This window comes from Protopterus annectens, chromosome 14.part0, assembly GCF_019279795.1.
Source record: "Protopterus annectens isolate FY-2018-M chromosome 14.part0, PAN1.0, whole genome shotgun sequence".
NCBI lineage: Eukaryota > Metazoa > Chordata > Ceratodontiformes > Protopteridae > Protopterus > Protopterus annectens.
The window spans coordinates 126,092,593-126,119,195 of record NC_056748.1 but is presented as its reverse complement, the minus strand read 5'-3'; the positions used below and the strand labels follow the sequence as shown (position 1 = coordinate 126,119,195).

The 26,603-nt window shown below is 39.1% G+C and overlaps 1 protein-coding gene across 2 annotated transcripts in view; it reads left to right on the top strand.

Moving 5' to 3' along the window:
• Positions 1–26,603, top strand: part of HABP2 (hyaluronan binding protein 2) — a 677,235-nt gene that overhangs the window by 338,690 nt on the left and 311,942 nt on the right. For both annotated transcript variants that reach the window (XM_044055834.1, XM_044055835.1), the window contains exons 7-8: positions 1,440–1,611; positions 23,906–24,009. In XM_044055834.1, the coding sequence (XP_043911769.1) occupies positions 1,440–1,611; positions 23,906–24,009 (276 nt within the window). The remainder of the gene's footprint in view (positions 1–1,439; positions 1,612–23,905; positions 24,010–26,603) is intronic.

The following is a 26,603-nucleotide window of genomic DNA, read 5'->3' as shown; positions in this document are numbered from 1 at the left end:
TATAATGCAACTCACCTCTGCCTCTTATAAAGTATAATGCAGCTCACCTCTGCTCCTTATAAAATATAATGCAGTTTACCATATTTACAAGATTTGACTCTGTTCTGCAGCTGAATAACAAATGCATCTGTAGTTTCTGTAGGACACTGTTCTCTTGTAAAGAACATGTCTAATCAATGGCAATTTCTTTCTAGGCTGGCAGTAATTACTGTTTTTAATTCAAGTGCTACTATTTTGTCTTTCTTATTATCAAATAAATAAATAAATAAGGTAAATATCAAAAAACCTTATTTCGTAGCAACATGCGAAGATATATCATACTGCCCCACTTCAGAATTTTCATCTAATCCACTTATACTGAGAAATGAGTTTTCAGCCGAGTTACCTTTTTCAGTATCAAGTATTCCATCAGAGTACAGCTAAGCCATATTTCCATTTCTGTTTACAGAGCCTAGGTTCACAGCAGGTTCAAAAATTACAGAAAAGGCTGATGCAGTACTACTAACATGAAATAAAGTGTCATTCCTGGTCTGTAATGTCTCATAATGATTTCAGGTGTATCCAGGAATGAATTACGGATCAAGACTGGGTCAGAAGATGATTAACAGAAGTTCTTTATGTTCTCTTCAAATACAGCACAATGTGTTATGGCTAGGTATAGTACTTTTACATATAACAGAGAACAGTGTAGGAACAGAATGCACTGAACAGAAATGTTACAGAAGGCTGCATGCTGGGTTTTGCTCTGAAGAAAGCTGCCCACTGCACTCGTATATTTACCACTTGGGAAGCAGATGGAATCTCCACCTCTATACTTAAGTTGAATTTGTTACACTTCTTGGAATGTTTAAAAATAAATGAAAGCAGTAGCTGAAGAACTAGCAGGTATGTTTCCAATATACGTGTAGATAATGTGCCTCCTCCTCCTTTTCGAACCTCACAAAGTAACAGTAAGTCTTACATTATTTCATAACCATTCTTACAGTCATGTACATCCCCCATTTCAGTTCTCTTTCTCATAGTTTTACACCCCCACGGACACACATATGCCTTTTCCCAAGTATAAAAACACATGTTATGTACAGGGTTTGTTTTTAAAGGTAGGAGATGAAACAGCAGCGCAACCTAGAATTAAGAGGAAACAATATTCATTCATGTTGCAAATGAATTTTAAGCTGTTATGCTGAAATGAAAATCAACAACTCTTATCTAACCCTCAGGATATCATCTGGCAGCAAAAGGTAGCTTGTTCAATTACCTGTATTGAAGTACGCCCAGTGGGGAAAAAACAATATTATGTAAAGCTTTAACTATAGAATGCAGATATTTAACTCTGGCATAATTGTAAGACATTAAGCATGTAAAATTGTTATGATACAGTAACAGAAGTGTGAAATATATTTTCTTCTGAGTTAATATCTTTTGCATTCTTCATTTAGGTCCCAGAGACTGTTACAAAGGAAGTGGTTATTTTTATAATGGAACTGTAAGTGAGACAGAAGATGGAAGAAAATGTCTTCCTTGGAACTCACGTCATCTTTTGGGAGAGAGTTTCAATTCATTCATGGAAAACGCAGAAAGCTACGGCATTGGAGAACATAATTACTGCAGGTAACACTTTTATTGCAGTTAACAGCTTTACTGATTCTTAATAATTTAAATGCAAATAGGGCTCCCTATTGAAATGTCAGCATTCATAATGTTGAATGCTGACACACACAAAAAAAAAATAAAAAACTGAAACTGCAGGAGAAAAGCAAACATAACGCATTGCACTTCTCCTTTAAACTGATTTTTCCAGAAAGTAAGCCACCCTGCATTCCTGAACTTATAGATACCAACTCCGAGATTGTCAGTTTCATCTTGCCTAGATCCAAAGTTAGTACTTTGGTTAATATTTCTGAATGACCTGAAATTAAGCAAAATATCTTGACTATTGAAATTTTAACATAGCTTCCAAGAATGCTATTTAGATTGTGAAAATAAGCATTCTTTTTGAAGTAGATCTGGGTCTGGCAGCCCTCTGCCATCTCATTTCAACTCAGCTACTTGACAGGGTTATGTCTGAGGAAAGTCTCTTAGCTGCTGACTCATTAACACAGGTTTTACTATTGCTGTTGTAGCTACTGAAGTTTGTGGTTTCTTATTAAGTTGTTAAATCACTTCAAGGTGTTTTCACCTTATGCTCAATGTACAACAACATGCCAGCCCAGATAAGAAAAATTACAGTGCTACTACTCTTTGAATCCTTCATAAAAATCATCTTCAGTCAGAAATAATGAAGAGGTTTCACATAAAAATTGTAGTATGTTTGTTGATACAGGAATCACATGTTTCTTCAGTGTAGTTTATAAGTTTTACAGATTGTATATTAACCCCCTACTTATCTGTAGTTAAGTAAATGTTTATATTGTCACTTTGTTTCCATATTCTAACTTACCAGTATGTGTTACTGCTAAGATACAACTTTGAATAGTTTTCTTGAAATTGCAGACTAGTTACAACATTTAAATTAAATTATAAATATAGCCAAAATCATTAAATTATCTTTCTCTGGAGAGGATGGTCAACTCACATTTCGTGTCAAACACTTAAACAAGCATGATGTGTCAGATTTCCAGACCCAGAATTTATGTTATGGCTCTGTTATCAACCAATATTCATTTCTGGTAAAGTTGTAAGGACTTACTTACTTCAGATTTATGTTTTGTGATGGTGATTAATAATGCCTGGCACTCTGACCAGATTTATGTTCTGTGATGGTGATTAATAATGCCTGGCACTCTGACCAGATTTATGTTCTGTGATGGCGATTAATAATGCCTGGCACTCTGACCTTGCTCCTTGAGAATGAAAATGAAGCAGTGCCAGTAGTCACCTGCCTGTTTACTTGCATGCTTATTATTTCATTAATTTATATAAACAGTAGTGACTAGTGCAAGATATAAAATGCTGAGATGTTCAGTAACCAAATAAAGAAGAGAACTCAAGATAACAGTTCAACACAAGAAACTGGATGCTGTAATCATAAAATATATTGGTAAAAATGAATATATTTAATAGTCATTGGAAAACTGGGACATGCATATTGAAAGACAGTGACAGTATTTTGCTGCAAATTACATACATAATGATAAGCATGTTCTTGTACCCTTGAATGGTAAGACAAAAAAAAAAACATAGAACTTGTTGCATAACCACTCTGGACAGGCCTGCAAGTAAGGGGTTTGATAAGTTAATGGGAATGATGCAGGGCCACTTATCCCCAAAGCCACTGTTAATCACAAAATGTTTCAGGTTCCACACGAGTAACCAAAACAAAGAGTAGATGACTGCAAAATTGAAAAAAGTACTCAGTATCCTCTAAAAAGGACAGAAAGAAGGAAAAATGAAAAGAACCTATGGAAACATGGCAAAAGTTCAGTTTTGTAGTTTGTGGTATTTCTCCTGTAGTTACCATTCTACAGTCCTTAGCAGCTTGACATGTTTGTGTTCCTACTTCAGCAATTCAGTCTCATTTATTGGAGAATCTGGAATTTGAAAGTCAATTTCTTACTCTGTTTCCTCACCAGCTAATACATCAAGCAAGGTAGAAATGGACCTGGGTGAAATCTAGTTTTGTGCCATATTTTGGGACAGACTGTGAGGTTCGAGAATATGGACAAAGGATGCTTTCACAGTGATGTATGAATAGATTAACTTTCTTTAGGAGTCCAGCAAAGATAGTGGAAGTGACTTAGTTTCATTACCTCTGAGAGCTTGAGCATAAGTTAACTTATAACCACATGAAATGGTGCGTGTTTGATACTGATGGTTTTTTATGTCTGGTACTAAAGTGCGTCATGTGATACTGGTGTTTTTCTATGTCTGGAGCCTTGCTTCCATTGTGTGAACATCCTTTTGGGATTCAAAGATTCAAATAAACTTTATTGTCATTTAGGAGACACAAGTGCTACCTAAATGAAATTTCAAGTGTCCGTTCTTTTATAGGAAAAAACATACACAAAAAGACATGATAGGTCTTAAAGAAAAAAAAAAACAATAACTATATTACAAAAAGTAAAAGTCTAGGTAGCTGACGCACATGCTTGTACACTATTTATATACACTGGACAGCACTGAATACAAGATGATTAACACATGAAAAGAAAAGTGCACTATATACAGAGATGAGATTGGGTGATATTGCACATAAGGAAGTGATTGGAATTGCACTTGGATGAGAATATATTAATTTTAGTAAGCAATAAATAAACAGAATTACTGTATGGAAAAAACAAAGAAAAAGAATAAGAGGGTAACAACCTATTATAGTTTTGTTACAGCCAGATTTATGTCTGCATTAATGAGTCTTATTGCAGTACAATAAAAAACATTCATGAATCTGGAGGTCCTGCAGCGGATACTCTGTAACCTTCTATCAGATGCAAGTTTAGTGAACCAATCAAATGCTGGGTGAGAAGTGTCACTCAGTATTTTGCGGGGCCTCTTTTTACATCTCATTTCAAAGTGCTCCTTTTATGTAGAAAGACTAGTGCCCATGGTATTTTCTTATTATTCTTTGCAGCTTCTTCCTTTTGGCCTGTTGGAGTTAGCTTAAACATAAGAGACTTTTGTGTCATTAATCAGGAATTTATCTATCTTTGATATTCATAAAGAATGGGCTGCCCATCCTTAGTCACATGTAGTACTGCGTGGAATGTCTCAAATAAGTGTAGCTTAGATCCTTACACTCTGCAGGGAACGTTTCCATTAAAGTGTAGCTCAGATCCTTACACTCTGCAGGGAATGTCTCCATTAAAGTGTAGTTCAGATCCTTACACTCTGCAGGGGACATCTCCATTAAAGTGTAGCTCAGATCCTTACACTCTGCAGAGAACATCTCCATTAAAGTGTAGCTCAGATCCTTACACTTTGCAGGGAACGTCTCCATTAAAGTGTAGCTCAGATCCTTACACTCTGCAGGGAATGTGTCCATTAAAGTGTAGCTCAGATCCTTACACTCAGCAGGGAATGTCTCCATTAAAGTGTAGCTCAGATCCTTACATTCTGCAGGGAACGTCTCCATTAAAGTGTAGCTCAGATCCTTACCATCTGCAGGGAACATCTCCATTAAAGTATAGCTCAGATCCTTACACTCTGCAGGGAATGTCTCCATTAAAGCGTAGCTCAGATCCTTACACTTTCTTAAAATGGAAACAGACATCTTGCAATTAATGAAAAGAGAGGGACTATGGTCAGGGTGAAATGGACAGGTACCCCTGCAGTTTTTCTAGCTGACCCTAGTTCTTTGGATCTTTTTAAAACTGCTTCTCTATCTACAGGAAAAATTCAAAATTTAGTAAATTAAATGGTATGGAAGGTTGAAAGAAGTCTTCAAGTTGATTCTATATGTTGTCTCCAATTTCACAGGCACAGACCAGTTCAGTAGCTACTTTTACTCCTTCAGAATGAAAAGTATTGGTTATGGATTTCCAAGTCCGTCAGGAACATCTATCATACATAAACTATCCCTACAAGACATTTTCAGGTCCTCAAGTTTCAGTTTTAGCTTCATATTCTACATGCATAAATCGTCAAGTTACTTAGAGCAAGATGAGATCAGAGCCCTTTGCTACTTCTTTGCCACATATGGCTGTTCTGGTTTAAGTTAGATGCTAGTTGCTTCTTATGTTCATCAATTGACTCTCTTAGAGATTTTGTACCTGAAAGTACATTGTAAAACATTGCTGTTAGTGAATTGATGGATGTTTGGAGGATGAGTGCTTCATCCTTGCACCTTGAGTTTTCCGTGAAAGACTTCTTGGAATTGACAGGCATAGTATCTTCTACCACTGCCATGTGGCTACAAAAATAAACACTGTAAACAATCCTAGATTGGTTAGATCCACTTGGAAAGATATACAAACGCATAGAAATTTAGCATGAATAAAATCCCACATGTAGATACCAGAACTTTTATACAAAAACAATTTAATCCTGATTCTGAGTGCTAGCAGCAACTCTCAATCCTCAACATGCAAAACATTTGTTTGTGCCACTACAGATTTGTTAAATAATTGTGGAAAAATGGAAATTTATACAATATGCTTATCTGATCATGCTTTAATTATTTTACAACTTATGATGATGTGGTGCCTTTTAAAATAAGCATAAACATCAGTATCAAAATCTGTTATTATGTATACAGTACCTTATAACTTAATGATGTCGCACTTAGTAAACATTAATACTAAAGTATTTGACTGTTATGCACTGAGTCTAGTATTAAAGAATACTGGCAGTTCAGCAATGGTTAGGAAGTATCCTTTGTCAACACTGTTAGCTTTTAAATGTTTTATTATTGGAATTTTGCAACAATTCTCAAGTATATACCAGAAAGATAAAAGGGATGACATTCACTATTTAAATAACATTGTTTGGTGGTTTATAAACGGTCACAAATGAATGCTGACAGGGACTCACCACTGAAAACATATTAAATTAAATAATTCCTTACTGACTAATCCATCTGATATTACTGATTCCTCTGCTAGCAACTCAAGTTTTGTAAGTATGGGGCAAATTGATCTTATTAACTAATCTTTTGGTGATTTTACTTTTGCCTCAGTTCAATTACACTTGGACTCTGGTCTTAATAACATTTTTTCTTCTTCTTCATCATCATCATCATCATCATCATCATCATCATCTTCATCATCATCATCATCATCATCATCATAATCATCATCATCATCATCATCTAATAAAGCCCCCCCCCCTCCACCAGCCCAGATACCTTACCAGAAGAGGTAAAACAAAAATCACCCTTTTCTTAGCTCCAGACATCTTATCCTCATTGCAGTATTACTCTATTCTCTGATGGCACTCTGGCTACTTTATTCAGTCATTACAATTATATTTATTCCAAGACAAGACAACTCAATTTTAGATTAAATTCTCACCCCACTGCTGCACTGAATGTCAGATATAAAACTTGTACCAAGTTTGTGAATAACCGTGTCACACTTTTTCCATTCCTGATTCATTCCTGTTATTTGGGATTTATGACTTCTTAACAGGTATCTAAAATTATTAATTTGCTTTAGTCTATTCTCTTGTACATTTAGAATAATTATTATGAATTTAATATGAACATAGTCTTTTGCTTAAATACATATATACCATTTGATAATGCAGATAATTTTCATCTTCTTTATCTTTTGAGAAGCGTCAGTATTTCATATCAAATTATTATCATCATTTGGAGATTTTTCTCTCATGCAGCTTACTATTTACATGTAAAAACATTGGCTGCACCAATTGGGATAAAGACCAGGAGACAACTCCAATTTGAAAGGCCAGCAAACAAACCGATATAAAACTCAACTAAAAAACAAAAAATGCCCACAAGAAAGCAGAAATAACAAATTAATAATGTTGAAATTAAGCACTTTCATCCTGTTTAATTGATGACTAAGACTTATCAGAACAACTTTATTGTCAAACAAATCTTTTTGCCAGAGATGGCCTGCACCTGTCGCCCTTGAGATTCCGGATACTGGCTAAGGCTCTTGCCACACCTATAGTGCTTTTTTTAGGCAAGGTTCAAATGACAAATTCACCACTGTAACAGGTACAAGCAAGCAAAATCTGAGGGTAATGCTACTCAATGCTAGAAGTCTAAACCTCAAAATGCACTCACTCGAGGCACTCCTTAAAATGGAGAACATCGACATCTGTGCAGTGACAGAGACCTGGTTCAAGGCTCCAGAGAGCACCCCTGCATTACCAGGCTATAATTCATACCACACTTTTTCGGCCACCTAACCTGGACTGAAACACTAAAGGGGGAGGCATGTCCATATTCATTAAGGATATCCACACCTCCAGGCTAGTTGCTCAGCATAATGCATCCGAGATTATCCAAGTGCAACTAAGTCTGGCCAAGACCGCAATCCAAATTGTAGCTTCCTACAGATCCCCACCATGCCCCAGGATTCCCACTCCTCATTTCTTGATACACTGGAAAATATTAGGCTACAACCTAACACCCTAATAATGGGCGATTTCAACTACCCCACCATTAACTGAGAAAACTTCTCCTGTACCAACTCTTTTGATCAACGTTTTCTGGAATTCATAAATTCCAGCGCCTTGAATCAACTTATCCACACCCCCACCAGGGGCAGTAATATCTAGACCTGGTCATTACCAACATGGGCAACCGGTGTACCACACCAGAGGTCAATTCCTCGTTGGTCAAATCCGACCACAAGCTAATCACCCTAGACATCCACATCCTGCCCCCACCCCCCATTAGGGAAACCACTGTAAAAAATTTCTCCCAAGCCAACTTCACGCTTCTTAAGAAAGAACTGGCAAACTTCACGACACCCATGCAGATAGACAATAGAGGTACGACTGCTGAATCCTACACAAATGCACTTTTTAAGCACTTACACAAGTGCATGGATCATGCAATCCCTAACAGAACCAAGATGCTATCCTCCAAAAAAAGGAAGCCAATCTGGTAGTCCCCTGCCGTAAACAAACTCTACAACAGAAGAAAGAAACTGTCGCAAAAAAGAGTAAAATCCCATGATTGGAGGAACTCCCTGGTCAGCCTCAGTAAGAAGCTGAGATCCATCATAACATTCTCCAAAGCTAGTTATGAAAACAAAATTACCACTGATCCTAAAGACAACCACACAGCATTCTATAGCTATGTCAAGAATCTCAATGGCAACATTCAGATCTGCTCTGAGTTACAACACAATGGTACTAAATATACAGAGCTAACTTATATTGCCAACATCTTGGCAGATAGGTTCAGTGCTAACTTTTCCCCCCTCTCACCCCCTAAAGGGCCCATCTCTATACTGGAAGAATGCAAAGTTCCTGTAATCACGGCTGCACAGGTAAAAAACACACTCTCCATAGCCAAGAACACAGCATCCATGGGACCTGACAACATCCCAAGCTGCGTTCTACACAAACTACAGAATGAACTGGCACTCCACCTAACTACCATGTTAAATCATAGCCTCACCTCAGGCTTTGTGCCCACTGAATGGTGCACAGTGACGATTATCCCACTGCACAAAGGGGGAGCCACCACGGACCCAGGGAACTACTGCCCCATTAGCCTGATGAGCCTGGTCTGCAAGGCTATGGAACATATCATCATGGAACTTATAAACAATGACATTGGTAATCTCCAAACTCTGGACCCCACCCAGTTCAGGTTTGTAAAAGGCAGATCATGTCTCCTAAACCTGATAGACTTCTTTGAAGTGGTCACCAAAGCCGTAGATGAGGGTAAGGTGGTTCACACAGCCTATCTAGATCTTGCCAAGGCTTTCGACACCATTCCCCACTCTGGAATTATAGATAAACTCACTAAACTAGGTATAAATCCCTATGTCACAAGATGGGTTGCCAGCTGGCTCACTGACAGAACCCACACTGTGAAAGTAGCAGACTACAAATCCAACTTCAGACCAGTGACAAGTGGAGTACTCACAGGGTTCAGTCCTGGGTCCTCTCCTGTTTGGTATCTACTTCTCTGAAGTACAGGCTAACACAGAAGGTCTTTGGCTAATGAAGTTCGCAGATGACTGCAAACTAGGAACCATAATCAAAACTTCTAACAATGTGGACATCCTACAGAAGGGCCTCACTGAGACAGATGCCTGGTGTCAAAGCCATGGCCTCAAGCTCAATGCCAAAAAGTGCATTGTCATCCCTTTTGGTAAAAAACTCTGTAGCCACAAACTACCACATAGGTGTTAGTCTATTTAACACCAAAAGTGTGATAAGAGACCTTGGGACACAGGTGGACAGCAGTCTCTCCTTTGATAATCACATTGCCACAGTAGTCAGGAAATCCTTCTACATGGCACACCTCATCACAAAAAGTTTCTCATCCAGGAAAAAAGGGGTCATTGTTCCCCTCTACTTGTCACTCATTAGACCCATTATAGAATACAGTGCCCCTTTTGGTATGTACCTCACAAGACATCTACAACAACTGGAAAGGCCACAGAAATACCTCACAAAGAGAATTACCGGCCTCAAACAGATGTCCTATGCAGACCATCTCAAAAAACTCCAGCTTTACTCCGTCGCATATCTCCTACTCAGAGCCGATCTCTGCCTAACATACAAAGCTATGTCAAAGCCAGAGATGTTGGACATGCTCCACTTAAAGAAATCCCAATCTCTCCGACCTACATGATCTAGGGACCTAAACCTTGTCACCACAATAAACAGAACATGCTGGAGGGATATATTCCTGTCCCAGAGCCTTCCCATGCTCTGGAACAAACTACCTATCTATATCAAACAAAGCTCTTCATTAGCACTCTTCAAGAAAAATCTTGATGATTGGCTAGGAGATAGGAAATTCATCCCAGGGATCACTTCTATGACTCTGCTCGACAGGGGCACAGGAAAATAATTTTCTTGGGTGGCAAAAGCCAGGGTACCTTTTTGGCTATATATAGGCCCTAGGGCCAATAGCCTAGTACCTACCTATGAACCTATGAAATAACTTCCTCTAAAATTACATGATAGTCATAACATGATGCTCCTTCCTGTTATAAAAACTTCTTTAATGAAAAAATAAAAAATATAAAATCATACCACAAATAAGACTTAATTGACTTAATTTTGCAAATCTACCACTTAAAATAATTCCTTTAATTTTGTAATTATCAATTCTTTGAATTTTCAAAAAACATTTAATGTTACTATAACCCTACAACCCTTGCGGCTTATCTGAAGCTACAAACACTTGCTATTTGGTTTCCTTCCTTTCAAGTACTAAATGCATGCATATGTGTGTGTGTGTATATAAAAACTATCACTGATTTTTATCTGTGCACATACATAACTCGTATGGTAGCTGTAACAAATGCAGTTAACAAATAAATATATTTCAAATATAAGGCATAAAATATATCACAGAACATTCAGCCTCTTACACCTTCTAAGGATCTGGTGGCCTCACCCCTCCCCAGACTGAATAAATGTATTTTGCCATGGACTTAGTGGTGGCCTCTGCCCTCAACTATTCCTATTCTAAAATAAGCCCTGCTCAGAGGTGTGCTGTAACTTGTGTGTGAGGGCTTCGTATGGTATGCTCATTATAGCTTGTCTTGGTGCTGGAGACAGTGTGATCATGATTTCTTTTCGCATAGACCTTATAGATGTGCACAGAAGGTTACTATAGCTTGGATAGAGGCAGCACCCTGTCAAGGAGCAACATGCTGCAATACTTTACTGTGGTTATTTTTTTTCCCATTTTCTTCACAATTGCACATCAAACACATATACGGGTGGCTGTCTTGGGTGACACAGAGGTGAGGAATGAGAAGGCATGATATATATATATATATATATATATATATATATATATATATATATATATATATGTATGTATTTGACAGCAGTCACTTGAAATACATGAGTCTGGCAATATGAACCTCTGCTTTCATCCAATCAATCACCAAAGGGCTGTAGAGGCAATGAATATCCTTTTAGTTGGTAGGTTGAGCTAGAGAGACAGGGAGTATTCCCAGGTAGGATTTTTGTATCCTTCCAAATATTTGTTTTTTTAGTTTATTGTGAGATACTATTTTGTTGGATTTGAATACTAAGCCTTGATAAGCACTTATCCAGGCATGTCTAAGGGTCAGCTCCCAGTGATTTCTCCTGTCTACCTGATGAATCTGGGCATCTTGGGGCAATGCAGCAATTGCCTCATGTACACAGACAACCCTCTCCTCCTACCACCCAACACTACAACCTGCGAGAGGTGCACTTACATAGCCAAACTGGAAGCAAATCTCTCTTCACCCAAGACTAGACTAGACAGTCAAGAGGAGAGGGTAAACACTTGCACCACACCACACTCATCACATAGTCCCTCAAAACCCACACCACCAAAACACACACATAGAAACACAAAACACACACCTACATTCGCGGAGGCTCTCAGTAAAAACCTGCCCAAGCATCAGGGACATCCAATGCATAAACGCAAGCAAACTCCACCCCCCAACACAACTCAAATGACACATAGCCCACAAACTCAGTGTGCCACTCAACCACAGCCCATAAGGCATAACAACGTACCCAACACTCTAGTCATAGCTGACTCTATAGTCAGGCACACTGATGTTCCACTCACCAGACTAAACAAGGAGAAAGTTACTGTCAGCTGCCTGTCAGGTGCCAGGATCCGCCACATAATGCATGCACTCAGGTCACTCCACAATAAGTACAAATATGACACTGTCATTGTCCATGTTGGTGTGAATGACCTGAGACATACCTCCCTGGACTACATGAAAAGAGACATGGAGGAGCTCTCCGATCTTGTATCCCAAGCAGGTATGACCCTAACCCTGAGTAGCATCCTGCCATCACCCAGAATGATACCACAGTACAAGGACAAAATGATTGACTTCAACAATTGGCTAAGCTTCTGGTGTCATTCTAAGGGGATCCAGTATTTGTCTGCCTGGGATGACATGATCGACAGTCCACGATGCTTTGCCAGAGATGGCCTGCACCTGTCACCCTTAGGATTCCGGATACTGGCTAAGACTCTTGCCACCCCTATAGTGCCATTTTTAGGCAAGGTTCAAATGACAAATTCACCACCATAACCGGTACAAGCAAGCAAAATCTGAGGGTAATGCTACTCAATGCTAGAAGTCTAAACCTCAAAATGCACTCACTCGAGGCACTCCTTAAAATGGAGAACATTGACATCTGTGCAGTGACAGAGACCTGGTTCAAAGCTCCAGAGAGCACCCCTGCATTACCTGGCTTCAATTCATACCACACCTTTCGGCCACCTAACCCAGAAAGAAGCAGTAAAGGTGGAAGCGTGTCCATATTCATTAAGGATATCCACATCTCCAGGCTAGTTGCACAGCATAATGCATCCGAGATTATCCAAGTGCAACTAACTCTGGGCAAGACTGCAATCCAAATTGTAGCTTGCTACAGACCCCCCACCATGCCCCAGGATTCACACTCCTCATTTCTTGATACACTGGAACGTATTAGGGTACAACCCAACACCCTAATAATGGGCGATTTCAACTACCCCACCATTAACTGGGAAAACTACTTATGTACCAACTCTTTTGCTCAACGTTTTCTAGAATTCATAAATTCCAGCGCCTTGAATCAACTTATCCACACCCCCACCAGGGGCAGTAATATCTAGACCTGGTCATTACCAACATGGGCAACCGGTGTACCACACCAGAGGTCAATTCCTCGTTGGTCAGATCCGACCACAAGCTAATCAGCCTAGACATCCACATCCCACCCCCAGCCCCAATTAGGGAAACCATCATAAAGAACTTCTCAAAAGCCAACTTCACACTTCTTAAGACAGAAGTGGCAAACTTCATGACACCCATGCAGACGGACAATAGAGGTATGACTGCCGAATCCTACACAAATGCACTTTATAAGCACTTACACGAGTGCATGGATCATGCTAACCCTAATAGAACCAAGATGTTATCCTCCAAAAAAAGGAAGCCAATCTGGTGATCCTCTGCCATAAACAAACTCTACAACAGAAGAAAGAAACTGTTGCAAAAAAAGAGTAAAATCCCATGACTGGAGGAACTCCCTGGTCATCCTCAGTAAGAAGCTGAGATCCCTCATAAAATCCTCCAAGGCTAGTTACGAAAACAAAATTGCCACTGACTCTAAAGACAACCACAAAGCATTCTATAGCTATGTCAAGAATCTAAATGGGAACACTCAGATCTGCTCTGAGTTACAGCATAATGGCACTAAATATACAGAACCAACTGATATTGCCAACATCCTAGCAGATAGGTTCAGTGCTAACTTTACCCCCTCTCACCCCCTAGAGGGCCCATCTCTATACCGGAAGAATGCAAAGTTCCTATAATCACGGCTGCACAGGTAAAAAACACACTCTCCAAAGCCAAGAACACAGCATCCATGGGACCTGACAATATCCCAGGCTGCGTTCTACACGAACTACAGAATGAACTGGCACCCCACCTAAGTACCATGTTCAATCATAGCCTCACCTCAGGCTTTGTACCCACTGAATGGTGCACCGCAACAGTTATCTCACTCCACAAAGGGGGATCCACGACGGACCCCGGGAACTACCACCCCATTAGCCTGATGAGCCTGGTCTGTACTGGAACGTATCATCATGGAACTCATAAACAAAGACATTGGTAATCTCCAAACTCTGGACCCTACTCAGTTTGGATTTGTAAAAGGCAGAGCATGTCTCCTAAACCTGATTGACTTCTTTGAAGCAGTCACTAAAGCCATAGATGATGGTAAAATGGTTCACACAGCTTATCTAGATCTCGCCAAGGCTTTCGACACCATCCCCCACTCTGGAATTATAGATAAGCTCACTAAACTAGGTCTAAATCCCTATGTCATAAGATGGGTTGCCAACTGGCTCACAGACAGAACCCACACTGTGAAAGTAGCGGATTCCAAATCCGACATCAGACCAGTGACAAGTGGAGTACCACAGGGTTCAGTCCTGGGTCCTCTCCTGTTTGGTATCTACTTCTCTGAAGTGCAGGCCAGCACAGAAGGTCTTTGGCTAACAAAGTTTGCAGATGACTGCAAACTAGGAGCCATAATCGAAACTCCTAACGATGTGGACAAACTACAAAAGGGCCTCACTGAGACAGATACCTGGTGTTAAAGCCATGGCCTGAAGCTCAATGCCAAAAAGTGTATTGTCATCCCCTTTGGTAAAAACTCTGTACCCATGAACTACCACATAGCTGCTAGTCTACTTAATGCCGAAAATGTGATAAGAGACCTTGGGACACAGGTGGACAGTAGTCTCTCCTTTGATAATCACATCGCCACAGTGGTCAGGAAATCCTTCTACGTGGCTCATCTCATCACAAAAGGATTCTCATCCAGAAAAAAAGAGGTAATTGTTCCCCTCTACTCATCACTCATTAGACCCATTATAAAGTACAATGCCCCTTTTGGTATGTACCTCACAAGACATCTACAACAACTGGAAAGACCACAGAAATACCTCACAAAGAGGATTACTGGCCTCAAACAGATGCCCTATGCAGACCGTCTCAAAAAACTACAGCTTTACTCCATCGCATATCGCCTACTCAGGGGCGATCTCTGCCTAACATACAAAGCTATGTCAAACCCAGAGCTGTTGGACATGCTCCACTTAAAGAAATGCCAATCCCTCCGAGCTACACGCTCTAGGGACCTTAACCTTGTCACCACAGTAAACAGAACATGCTGGAGGGATAGATTCCTATCCCAGAGACTTCCCATACTCTGGAACAGACTACCTATCTATGTCAAACAGAGCTCCTCATTAGCACTCTTCAAGAAAAATCTTGATGATTGGATGGGAAATGGGAAATTCACCCCAGGGATCACTTCTGTGGCTCTGCTCGACAGGGGCATAGGAAAATAATTTTCTTGGATGGCGAAAGCCAGGGTACATTTTTTGGCTAGGCTTGTATGGGCCCTAGGGCCAATAGCCTAGTACCTACCTATGAACACAACATACGACTTCCTTGAAAGTAAAAAAAAAAAAAACATTAAGGCTGAAATTCTTTTCTTACTTGTGATTTTTGTTCAGACAACCACTGGATCAAAAGATCAGGAAATGCTCTAAAATGTACAATAAACCATTTATAACCCAAACAGCTTCTTGGTGTGGCCCCAAAACCCCAGACTTAATTATTTCCCATAAAGTTATTACTGTACTGTCTTGGCCAGTTAAGGTGAGTTGAAAGGATGGAAACAAAAGTAAAGCTGGACAGCAACGCTATTTTTTTCCTTAATCATAATTTTTGTTCAAAGCTATTAAGAAAAGCTATTAGCGGATGAAGAAGTTTGCACTTCAAAGCATACAGAAAGTCATGGTCACTTAAAAAGCTAAAGAGTAAGGTAAAATGTGAGAAAAGGAAGAGAACATTAATGTGCATGGTGTGGGAAGCTCATGATGGGGGGAACCAGAGGATGTAAGTGGGGGAGGGTATGAAACAGTAGGCAGTGGGAGGTACCATGAAACCTTTGACTAAGGCACCATTTTACCTAAGGGCAGCTCTGTACTTAGGGTTGTTGTAATGTATCATCATTGCAGTTAAACAGAAGTCACTGTAAATGTCCTTCTATGAAACAGACTAGCATTCTGTAGTTCAAAGGCCTGTCATAATGTAAGAACATTGTAGCTACAGTTCTAGCTGTGTATACTATGACTAAAACTCTGCAGCATCAACTAAAATGCTGCTTAGGAAGGGTAGCAGTAACTAGGTGATACTTGGACTGGATGTGGCCAAGGGGCCCCCAACATGACACATGCTGGTGGTCCCCATAATGCTAACACTAGCCCTGCACTTATCTGCAGACAGTCTTCATACTTATCAAGTACAGACACTTTAATGACTGTCTGTACCAGTGATGAGAGATGGTGCGAAGAATAAATAACAGTCATGGTAATGTTCTTCAAGTGTTTTAACAGGAACTCAGTAATCACAGTAAAGTAGTCTATCTCACTTCACATAGATGGATACTGGTTCTGCAAAGCCAGATATTGAATATTTAAACTGAGAAAATGACAAGAAGGTTAGTTGCTATCATACAGATAACCTCCATGTCCCATCCAGAAGTTATAACCAGTTCTGCATACAATTAAGATGTATAATTATGATTAAACAGGATGGCCATGTAATGTACTTCACCTTTTAGCCAGACAGCTGAAAGGCATGATATATAAATATATATATGTGTGTGTGTGTGTGTGTGTGTGTGTGTGTGTGTGTATGTGTGTGTGGATTTATATTTTTAGATTAAAAATGTGTATATTGCTTTAAAAATTAAATAAATGAGTACTGAAAAAGTGCCCAGAAAGAACAGTGCCCTAGGTGGCCATCTAGCTTACCCATGTGTAAAACCAGCCATGCTAATGACAAAGTGATTGGAGGTATGACAAAATATGTCAGTGTGCTTATAGGAGATCATGTTCAAGTGATTTCAGTGAAAGATGAAATGGGCATGAACTTCATGATGGAAGGTTGACATTGCAGAGCCGATGACAGATTAAAACTGTATCACAAGAGAAGATCTAATCTTTTATTAGACATAGGATTGTATTCTATAGAGAATTAGGTATTATTTTGTGGAAATTGAGAAATTCAGTATTGGAAGAACTGCAGGTTGGACAACGTGGTGATGTGAAAATAAAAATATTAGCATGTAAGTGTTTGTGGTGCATAAATTCAAATGGTGGGCTTGAACACATCTGAGAAGCATGTGAATTCTGCTTGGTACAACAAAAACTGCATAAACTAGCACCTATTAATCTGGGGGAATTTCCAGGAGGATGCTGTAATAAAAGTTTGCATTTTGCTCATGACAGTAGAGATACCTATTGAATGTAATTGGAAGTGGTCTGTATGTCTGAAATGGTGTTACAAACTGCAAAAAAAAAAAAGGTCATTAGCATTTTTTGGCTATAGATAGTGATACCCTGTCAAGATCAACAACATATTCACCTGGAAAGAGGACTTGAAATATCTGGGAGGGGTTTGATGAAAAGGGAAGTCTGAATGAGGATGTCTAACAAGGAGCCAAAGGAAATGGAGACAAAGTGTTGGGGGTAATGTGCGAGAAAAGAATGCCAAAGAAGCTGAAAAATAAAGTGTACAAAGCAGTCATGCGGCCAGTATTTCTGTATGGTACAGAAACCTTGGCAGTGAAGGTAGAGCAGTTGAGAAAGAAGAAAATAAAAGGACTGAGATGGATGGTAGGATGCACACTGTGGGGTAGATAAAGACATTATGACCACGGAGCAGAAGCCAAAGTAACGCCAATTGCAGAAAAGATCAAAGAAAAAAGATCAGGGCTGTTCAAGCACATATGCATTACGGCAGAAGACCGATGAAGAAGATTTGGGAAAGACATGAGAAAGGCAACTGGAAATGAGGGTGTCCAGCCAAGGGATGGATGGACTGCATGAGATAAGACCTGTGAGAGTCGGCCATGACTGTCGGATAAGGTAGGAGAATAGCCCTGAAGAGAGACAGATAGAGAGAGGTAGCAACAGTTGACTGACACCCTAAGAATATGTAGAAAATGGGAAAAATGAGGGGTTGTTGATGATGATGGGTGGTATCCAGTTCCCATCTGAAGAATTTCATCATTTTGTTAAATAAAACAGAGTTGTTCATTCCACACATGCACCAGGACATCCTGCTACCAATGGCTTAGTAGAAAGATTTGTTTAGACATTTAAGACTGGAATGAAGAAACTGTTGAATAAAAAGTACTGAATGTATAATATTAAATGTTATTTCCTGTGCAGTACAGGACCATTCTTAATTTGTGACATGGCTCAATCATGTGCAGCATTATTCCTTGACAGTCACATCAGAATTTAAACTTAATATCTACTCAGATTCAAGTTGAATACATCAGTAAAAAACAAGTGATAAGAAATTATATTTACATAGATTTTAATATGATACATTTATAAAAACAGAACCACTGAGTGAGATTCTGGTTACCTTTGCAATATGGTAGGGAAGGACTGAAGTGGATGTTAGATGTAATAGTTCTTATTTCATTTGCACTGAAGCATAGTGACAGGAAGTGACTGAGGACACTCACAGTCCTGACGTGGTACGTACAAAAACAGAAAAAGATGGACAGTGATAACGAACCTCCATAGTGTGATATAGTGAGAGAGACAATTCATGAGAGACTGAAAAAGATGGACAGTGATAACAAACCTCCATAGTGTGATATAGTGAGCGAGACAATTCATGAGAGACTGAAAAAGATGGACAGTGATAACGAACCTCCATAGTGTGATATAGTGAGTGAGACAATTCATGAGAGACTGAAAAAGATGGACTGTGATAACGAACCTCCATAGTGTGATATAGTGAGCGAGACAATTCATGAGAGACTGCATTAACCGAGCATGAGCCTGAAGAATATGAATTGACACGAGTCATTGCCTGAAGTCTGTCATTCAAGGAGGGTCCAAAAGCTACCCCTGCATCTGACTTTTTGCTGAAGTACTTTCCTATGTATGAACCGCTGTTTATATTTTATGGACATTAGTCTGTCTCAAATTATAGGCTCAGAAATTACATTTCTGACAGCATGCAAGTATAATTATGTTTTTAAAATTGAAAGGAGGATGGCATACACTGATCCTTTTATTCACTATTGTATTTCAGGCAACTATAAAGGTGCATCACTGAGCAATACAAGTTGAAGTTGTGACTGTGTGTGAGCGCAATGGTCATTTAATGAAATACAGAAGGAATTTTAAAATATCTAGAAGTCAGTAGCACAAATAACTGAAGTGGGTACATATTCTCAAATGGATGTTCAAGACAGCATCTTAATATGAACTAGAGAATAAATCAAGTGTTTAATTGGCTGCTTACAAAGTGAGATCCTAGAAGTCACTTTTAGTCAAACAAATGAAATACTGTCTCACCTAATTGTATACATATTCAGGAGTTACCTTCTGCTATTTGATTCTTCTGCAAAGATAACTTTTGAATGTATCTCACAGTAAACATAAGCATTCTGTTCTCACCTATTCAAATTGTCTATGTAAATATTGTCTTTATTTTCAACATTTTAGTGATTAATGATCCACCAAATAGTACTTTCAGAGATAAATGAAATAGCATATAAATTGCTTATTTTCCGCTTTCATCTAAGACTTCATCAGAATGAAAATCATTAAAACTCAGCTCATTTTATATTCACACCTACCAATAGTTAATAAAATCCACTTCTACAATTAATCAATGAACATTTAAAAATTCTTAAAGAACACTTGTTATATATAAAAATCAAAACATATGAACAATCCTATTATACAGTGCCTACCCTAAAAACATGCACGCTGATTGGCCAGCCCAACCAGCGTGCCCGTGGTAAATCCCTCGATATACTAACGGAAAAAGGTCCGGTCGCCCGGACTTTTTCCGTTAGTATAAAACACTGTCTCGCTATGTTAAAAGAGTTTAACATAGCGAGACAGCTAAAAAGCAACGGAGATGTCCGTTGCTTTTTAAAGCTGTCTCGCTATGTTAAACTCCTTTAACATAGCGACACAATGTAAACAACGGAGATCTTGCGATCTCTGTTGCTTTTAAACCTGTCTCGCTATGTTAAATGAGTTTAACATGGCGAGACAACTTTAAAATAAACGGAGATCTCCGTTGCTTATTTTAAAGCTGTCTCGCTATGTTAAACCCATTTAACATAGCGAATAAAAGCAACGGAGAATGAAGTTCTCCGTTGCTTTTAAAGCTCTGATGTACTGCGTGGGCATGCAGTACATCAGAACTACTGTGGAACACCAGACAGGTGCGGAAGGGCAGCAAAGAGGCATTATACAATGCCATTATTTAAGAAAAGTAATTATTTCTTTTCTTAAATAATGGCATTATAATAACAATAACCACTTCTGGGTGTGGGTAATGCTGGATTTACCCACGGTTGTCTTTGTTTGGTCCCTCGGGCTTCGCCCTCGGGACCAAACCACGCCAACCGTGGGTAAATCCAGCATTACCCACACCCAGGCATGGGTTATTGCTATAGTATATTATTTAACTATTTTTAACCTTTTATCTTTCAGAAAGCATTTTGTTTATCATGTCATTCAAGTCTGGAAATTTATATGCCCATAGGTTCAGCTGCCGTAGAGTTTCTCTTTTTTCTACTTGGCTCTTACAGTCCCCACCTCTTAAATCTATAGGTACCTCTTCTAAAATAGAAAACAAGAACTTTTTTATAGTCCTGACAATATTGTATGTGTTTGAAGAGTGCATTTTTATTGATTTTAGTCTTAATGGAATACAAAATGCTCTTTCATTCTTTTTTCCAGGTATCCTGTCATCCTTTCTACTTAAAATGCACTACATCCAGAAGATACGCATATATAAATGACTCCCTTAGATTTACAATTAAAAATTCCCTGGACTATAATAGTGTGTTTTATGTGTTGCAAGCAAATCTAAGGTCCATCTAAAATAAATCTACATGCTTGACAGCCCCCACATTTGTACATTCCTTTCTTTTTGTTTGACACCTGTTATTGGTAACTTTGTAGTATCGTTTTGTAAAATGGTTTTAAAGTTACAAGTATTTTTAAAAACAAACTTAGGGGAACTTCATAACACATTAATCATATCTAAATTCCCTTCCAGAATTTTCCAGTTGTCTGTAATCACAGAACGAATACCTTGACTGTCAACAGACATATCTAAACAAAATACTGTAGCTTTATCAAAATACATATCTTTTTGAACAGAGTTTTTTTTTTTTTTTACAAAAGGTTTAGCTAAAATGGGGTGCAAAAACAGAATGACCACTAACAACAAGAAATTTGAAGAAGAGGAGGAATTTATTACATCCTTATTTGTTTATAGAGGGTATAATTTAGAGAAGGTAATACAAATAGCCCAGGAAATTAAATTTAAGAAAGAGACGTTTAACTTTATGTCAAGCAGAATACCTCATTGGCCCTCTTTATATGCAGTCTGGATGATTGGATTGGTTACCATAAGTTCACCCCAGGTGTTCTACCTATGTCCCTCTTGGACACTCTTGGATAGGGGTTATAGGTGCTGATTATGGAAATAAAGGTAAAACTTGGATAGACTCCTATGATCCAAATGTTAATTAATCAGAACTGGAGAGTGAAAAACTTGTTGAAATGAGAAAAAAAACATGTAAAGATATTTCTTTTGTGCATCTATGACTCCATTTAACTCATTGTACTATATTTTGATGAAACTGTATTTTGCAATAACTCCTCTGTTTCTGCATGTTGCAGAAACTGTATTTCTGAAGTAACTCCAGTGCTCTGTATTTCATTTTTAGTTTGTACCATGTATTTTACTGTAATTTGCTGTTATCTTAGGTTTCTGGAGCTTTTCTCCCCGGGTCTCTGCTGAAATGGGCTACTGGCCCAGTCGGACATTATTCAGTAATCAAATGTAAAATAAAATAAATAATAAATAAATATTTTACTCTTAGACTGCCATAAAACTGTTTGGGAGACATTGTAATTTTGGGAACTGGTTATATTGATTACTTGAGATAAAGGACACAGACCTCTATGGGAAAGTAGTGTAGGGGGAAGTACATCCATCTATATGGAAAAGTAGTGTATGGGTAGGGCGCTGTTCCTAGAGAAAACTAAAGCTAATTCTGTTCTTTGGAGGATGCAATTTTCTTTCCAAAAATGTATCTCTGACTATTCAAAGTTAAGAGATTCTTTGAATTGTTTTATAATGTCTTATTGTTCATAAAACGTGCAGAGTAATTTCAATATCCATGGAGAAATGGAATAAAAATCCCACTGGACATTTTCTGTCTTCTTGCACATGGGATCACATTTCTACCGAAATGCCATATATCGAAATGTATACATGATAATGCAGACAAAGGAGTAGGAGAGCAGGGCTGTCATGGATTATACATCAACAAATACACATTGCATAAATCAGCAGACATACATTAATAAAACTGTAGAGATGTTTCTCTGGCATAGGAATTCTTCTTTTGTCTATACCATCAGCAAATGATGTTCAGTTGGCATCACTGACATCAGAGGGTCAGCAGGATGATATGAGATGCAAGTGACATTGGCCTGGCCCCTTATCCCAGGAGGGAACTGTTGAGTCACAACAGCAAAGCTATTTAATGGAGACCAAGAAGCTGGGTTGCTGTACTGTTTACTATTACAAGTTTGATGCCAGTTCTGTTGGATTTACCAATCTCAAATGAAAGCCTGCCAACCAAAATGCAAATGTTGGAAAATACTGAATCCTGTAACTCCCTGTCTCTCTGTACCCAGAATCAAGCACTGATGTGAGTCCTGCAAAGGGGGGGGGGGGGTGAGTTCAGCATTTCCATATTTTTATCTTTGATCTTCAAGATTGGCGGATTCAGTGAAACTGACTTCCAACTTCTAAAAGTAAATTCTTGATATACTTCCAAACACCTTCTGTGTTTGGACCCTGGCAGGTGTTCTTGGAAGGTGAGCCTACAGTTATGAATTTGCTAGACTACACACACAGAATGGCACAAAAATGGAGACTGGGGTATCTAAATAGGAAAAATCCATCAGTATCCCAGATGGGTCTTGGTGCTCACACCTTGTCCATTACAAAGGTAGGTGCATTCATCTTGGTGTAGGAGCCTTTTCCATTAAAAAGATAGGTACAGCCATCTTGGTATATGAGTGACTGGGCTTTCAGTAGATGGGTGTGAATGGCAGGAATGGGGAGTACTGGCAGATGGTTGGTATTAGGCTGTGCCTCACATGAAAAATAAAGAAAAAAAAAACAGTAAAATACATTGATACACCTTCATGAGAAGTGCTCACATTTTGGCTACAATGTGTATGGAGTAACTTACCTTTAACACAACTATAGCACTCCCTAACACGGTTTTACTCTTGTAGACCCACTTTTGATATTCTGTTGATATACAGGTATAAAAAAACAAATCCAGTATTCGGGAATGAAGGTACCCAGGCTGCAGTCACTAATTTTTTTTTTTAGTGACTGCAGCCTGGTACCTTCATTTCTGAGTACTGGTTTTGTTTTTTTGTCACAGTTTTGGTTCTTAGTCTTGTGGTTCTTTGATATACAGGTATGCATCCCTCATGGTAAACAGCAAACCTGAAGACAAAAACAATACAAAAGTACTAGTGAAACATGAAAGGAGAGGAGAGACTGGAAGTAATGGAGATGAAAATAAAAATAATTAAAGAGCTAATTTTCTCTGTATTCATGAGTAATGAATCTTATTGAGAAATAAAAGTTAAGTATAATCATTTCAAACTTTATTTCAGGAATCCAGATGGTGACTCAACACCGTGGTGTTTTGTGTTGAAAGGGAAGAAGTTAATGTGGAACTTTTGCAAGGTTTCACAATGTGCAACAACTACCCAAGAAGGTAAGGATGAACATGTCTCCCAATTCTAAAATGGCATGGAAAAAAATGGCATTCCCAAGTATGTTTTTGTCAGGATTGTGTACACATACTGTAATGTCAAATAAAACCAGAAACACAGAAGTATACTGTCATTTCTGATAATATCTCTCATATGTTTTTCATATCCTTCACAAGCCTTCACTATATTACCACCGTACCATCAATTTATCACAACAAATATCTCCTTTGCTTTATTAAGCTCCTTTTGTTATTAATAACCTTTCTTAATGTCTGTGGCTATTTTTAATTTATACAAGGAATCTTCTCCAAACCTGTATTCCTCATTTCATGGTGTAGGATTTGCCCTTGCAGTTCCTTTATGAAAGCTAAGTATCCTCTACTTTTTTAACACATTCCATTGCATTGACTTCATAAGTTATATTTTTATTTATTGCACTAAGATCAAAAGACCATCCTACTTGGGTACCACAATTCAGTTTCAATTTCAGTTTTTATTCTTCATTAAGAAGTTTACAAGGTAAATTGATACAGTGGAGTATTTCCTGACAAAAGTTCTAGTTAAGAGAAATAAGGGATGTAAAATGTGCAGAAGAACATCATCATCAGCCCCCTTTTTCCCATTTTTCTACATGGGTTTGGGGTATCGTGTTAATTGTCGCCATCTCTCTTGATTTTGTGCCACGCTCCTGCCTTCTTCAACAATCATGTCTGACTGTCGCAGATCTTCTTTCACACAATCCATCCATCTCTTTGCTGGACATCCTCGCTTCCTCTTACCTTCTTCCTGTCTGTCCCAAATCTTCTTCATCAGTTTGTCTTCTGCTTTTCTGCACATGTGCCCAAACCACCGTAATCTGTTCTCTTTGATCTTTTCTGCAATTGGAACTACTTTGGCTTCTGCTCTTATGTCCTCATTTCTTCATCTGTCCCACAGTGTTCATCCTACCACCTTTCTCAGGCACTTCATTTCCATCACCGCTAACTTCATCAACTGTTCTGCCTTTACTGCCCAGGTTTCTGTACCATACAGTAGTACTGGTTGCACCACTGTCTTGTACACCTTACTTTTCAGCTTCTTTGGCATTCTTCTGTCATAGACTACACCTGATAATCTATGACAGTTGGCTGCAGCCGCTCTGATTCTAGCTTTGACCTCTTTGTTCAGACCATCCCTCCCAGATACTTGAAGCTAGTTACCTGTTCCACTATCTTCCCTTCTATCTCTGTTCTCAGTTTCTTCTGATTTCCCCAGTTTGCTGCCATTACCACAGTCCTATCTGTGCTTAGTTTCATCCCATCTGCCTTCAAATTTGCATTCCATTCTTCTGTTTTTTGCTGAAGTTCTAGCTCAGAGTCTGCCTGTACTACCACATCGTCTGCATATGGCAGTTTTGTTGATCTGTCCCCTCCAACCTGTTTGCTAATGTAGTCCATCACCAGTATGAACAGCAGTGGGCTCAGAGCTGAACCCTGATGTACACCCACTCCCACTGGGAACCCCTCTATGAGGCCGAACACTGTTCGTACATGAGTCATTGGGTCCTTGTACATAGCCTGCACTAATTCCACCAATGTTTCTGGGACTTAAAACCACAGCAGTACTGCCCAGATCAGCTTTCTTGGGATCTTGTCATATGCTTTCTCCAAGTCTAGGAATGCCCAGTTGGACTCTCTCCTCATCTCTAGCTTCTTCTCAAGTATCTGCCTTAATGCAAACATCGGGTCAGTTGTGCTGTATCCTGATTTGAATCCAAACTGCTCATCTCCCAGCTTACATTCTACTATTCTGTGTATCCGTTTGTCAATCACCCACTCCAGAACTTTCATGCAATGTGATAAGAGTTTGGTGCCTCTGTACCGCCCACAGTTGTGGATGTCCCCTTTGTTCTTGTACACTGGCATGAGTATGCTTATTCTGCAGTCATCTGAGATATGCCTTTCTCTCCACACTGCTATTAGTACCCTCAGGAGCCATTTATCCCCTATCTCACCCAGCATCTTTATCATATCTGCTGTGACCTCATCTGAGCCTGCTGCTTTCCCTGACATCATCTTCCTTAGTGCTGTTCTTACTTCTTCTAGGATGGACTCCTCTTCTTCTCTCATTGTAGTCTGTTTCTGGGGCAGTACAGCTTCTGTGGGTTTTTTTCATTCAGAAGCTGCTGGAAATACTCCTTCCCTCTGCCTTTGCTGCCATCTGGACTAGTGAGCAGGTTGTTGATGGCATCCGTTATGAAGGGTGTCTGACTATCTTCTTTATCTTTCTGGCTTTGACTTGCTACCTGATATAGTTTCTTTGTGCCCCTTACTGAGTCACTTTCCAGAAGTTGGTACAGTGCCTCCAATGCCCTATTCTTTGCTATTGCAACTTCTTTCTTAGCTTCTTTGTTAGCCAACCAGTAATCCTTCCTAGCCTGGTCAGTCTTTTCTATCTCCCACTTCTTCCTGCACTCCTTCTTTCTTTTGATGACTTCCTGGACTTCTGCATCCCACCACCAGCTTTCCTTATGTACCTTATTTCCATACCTGGCTCGGCCACATATCTTTTCTGTAGTCCTCACACATGCTGTTTTTAGGCGCTGCCATTCTTCTTC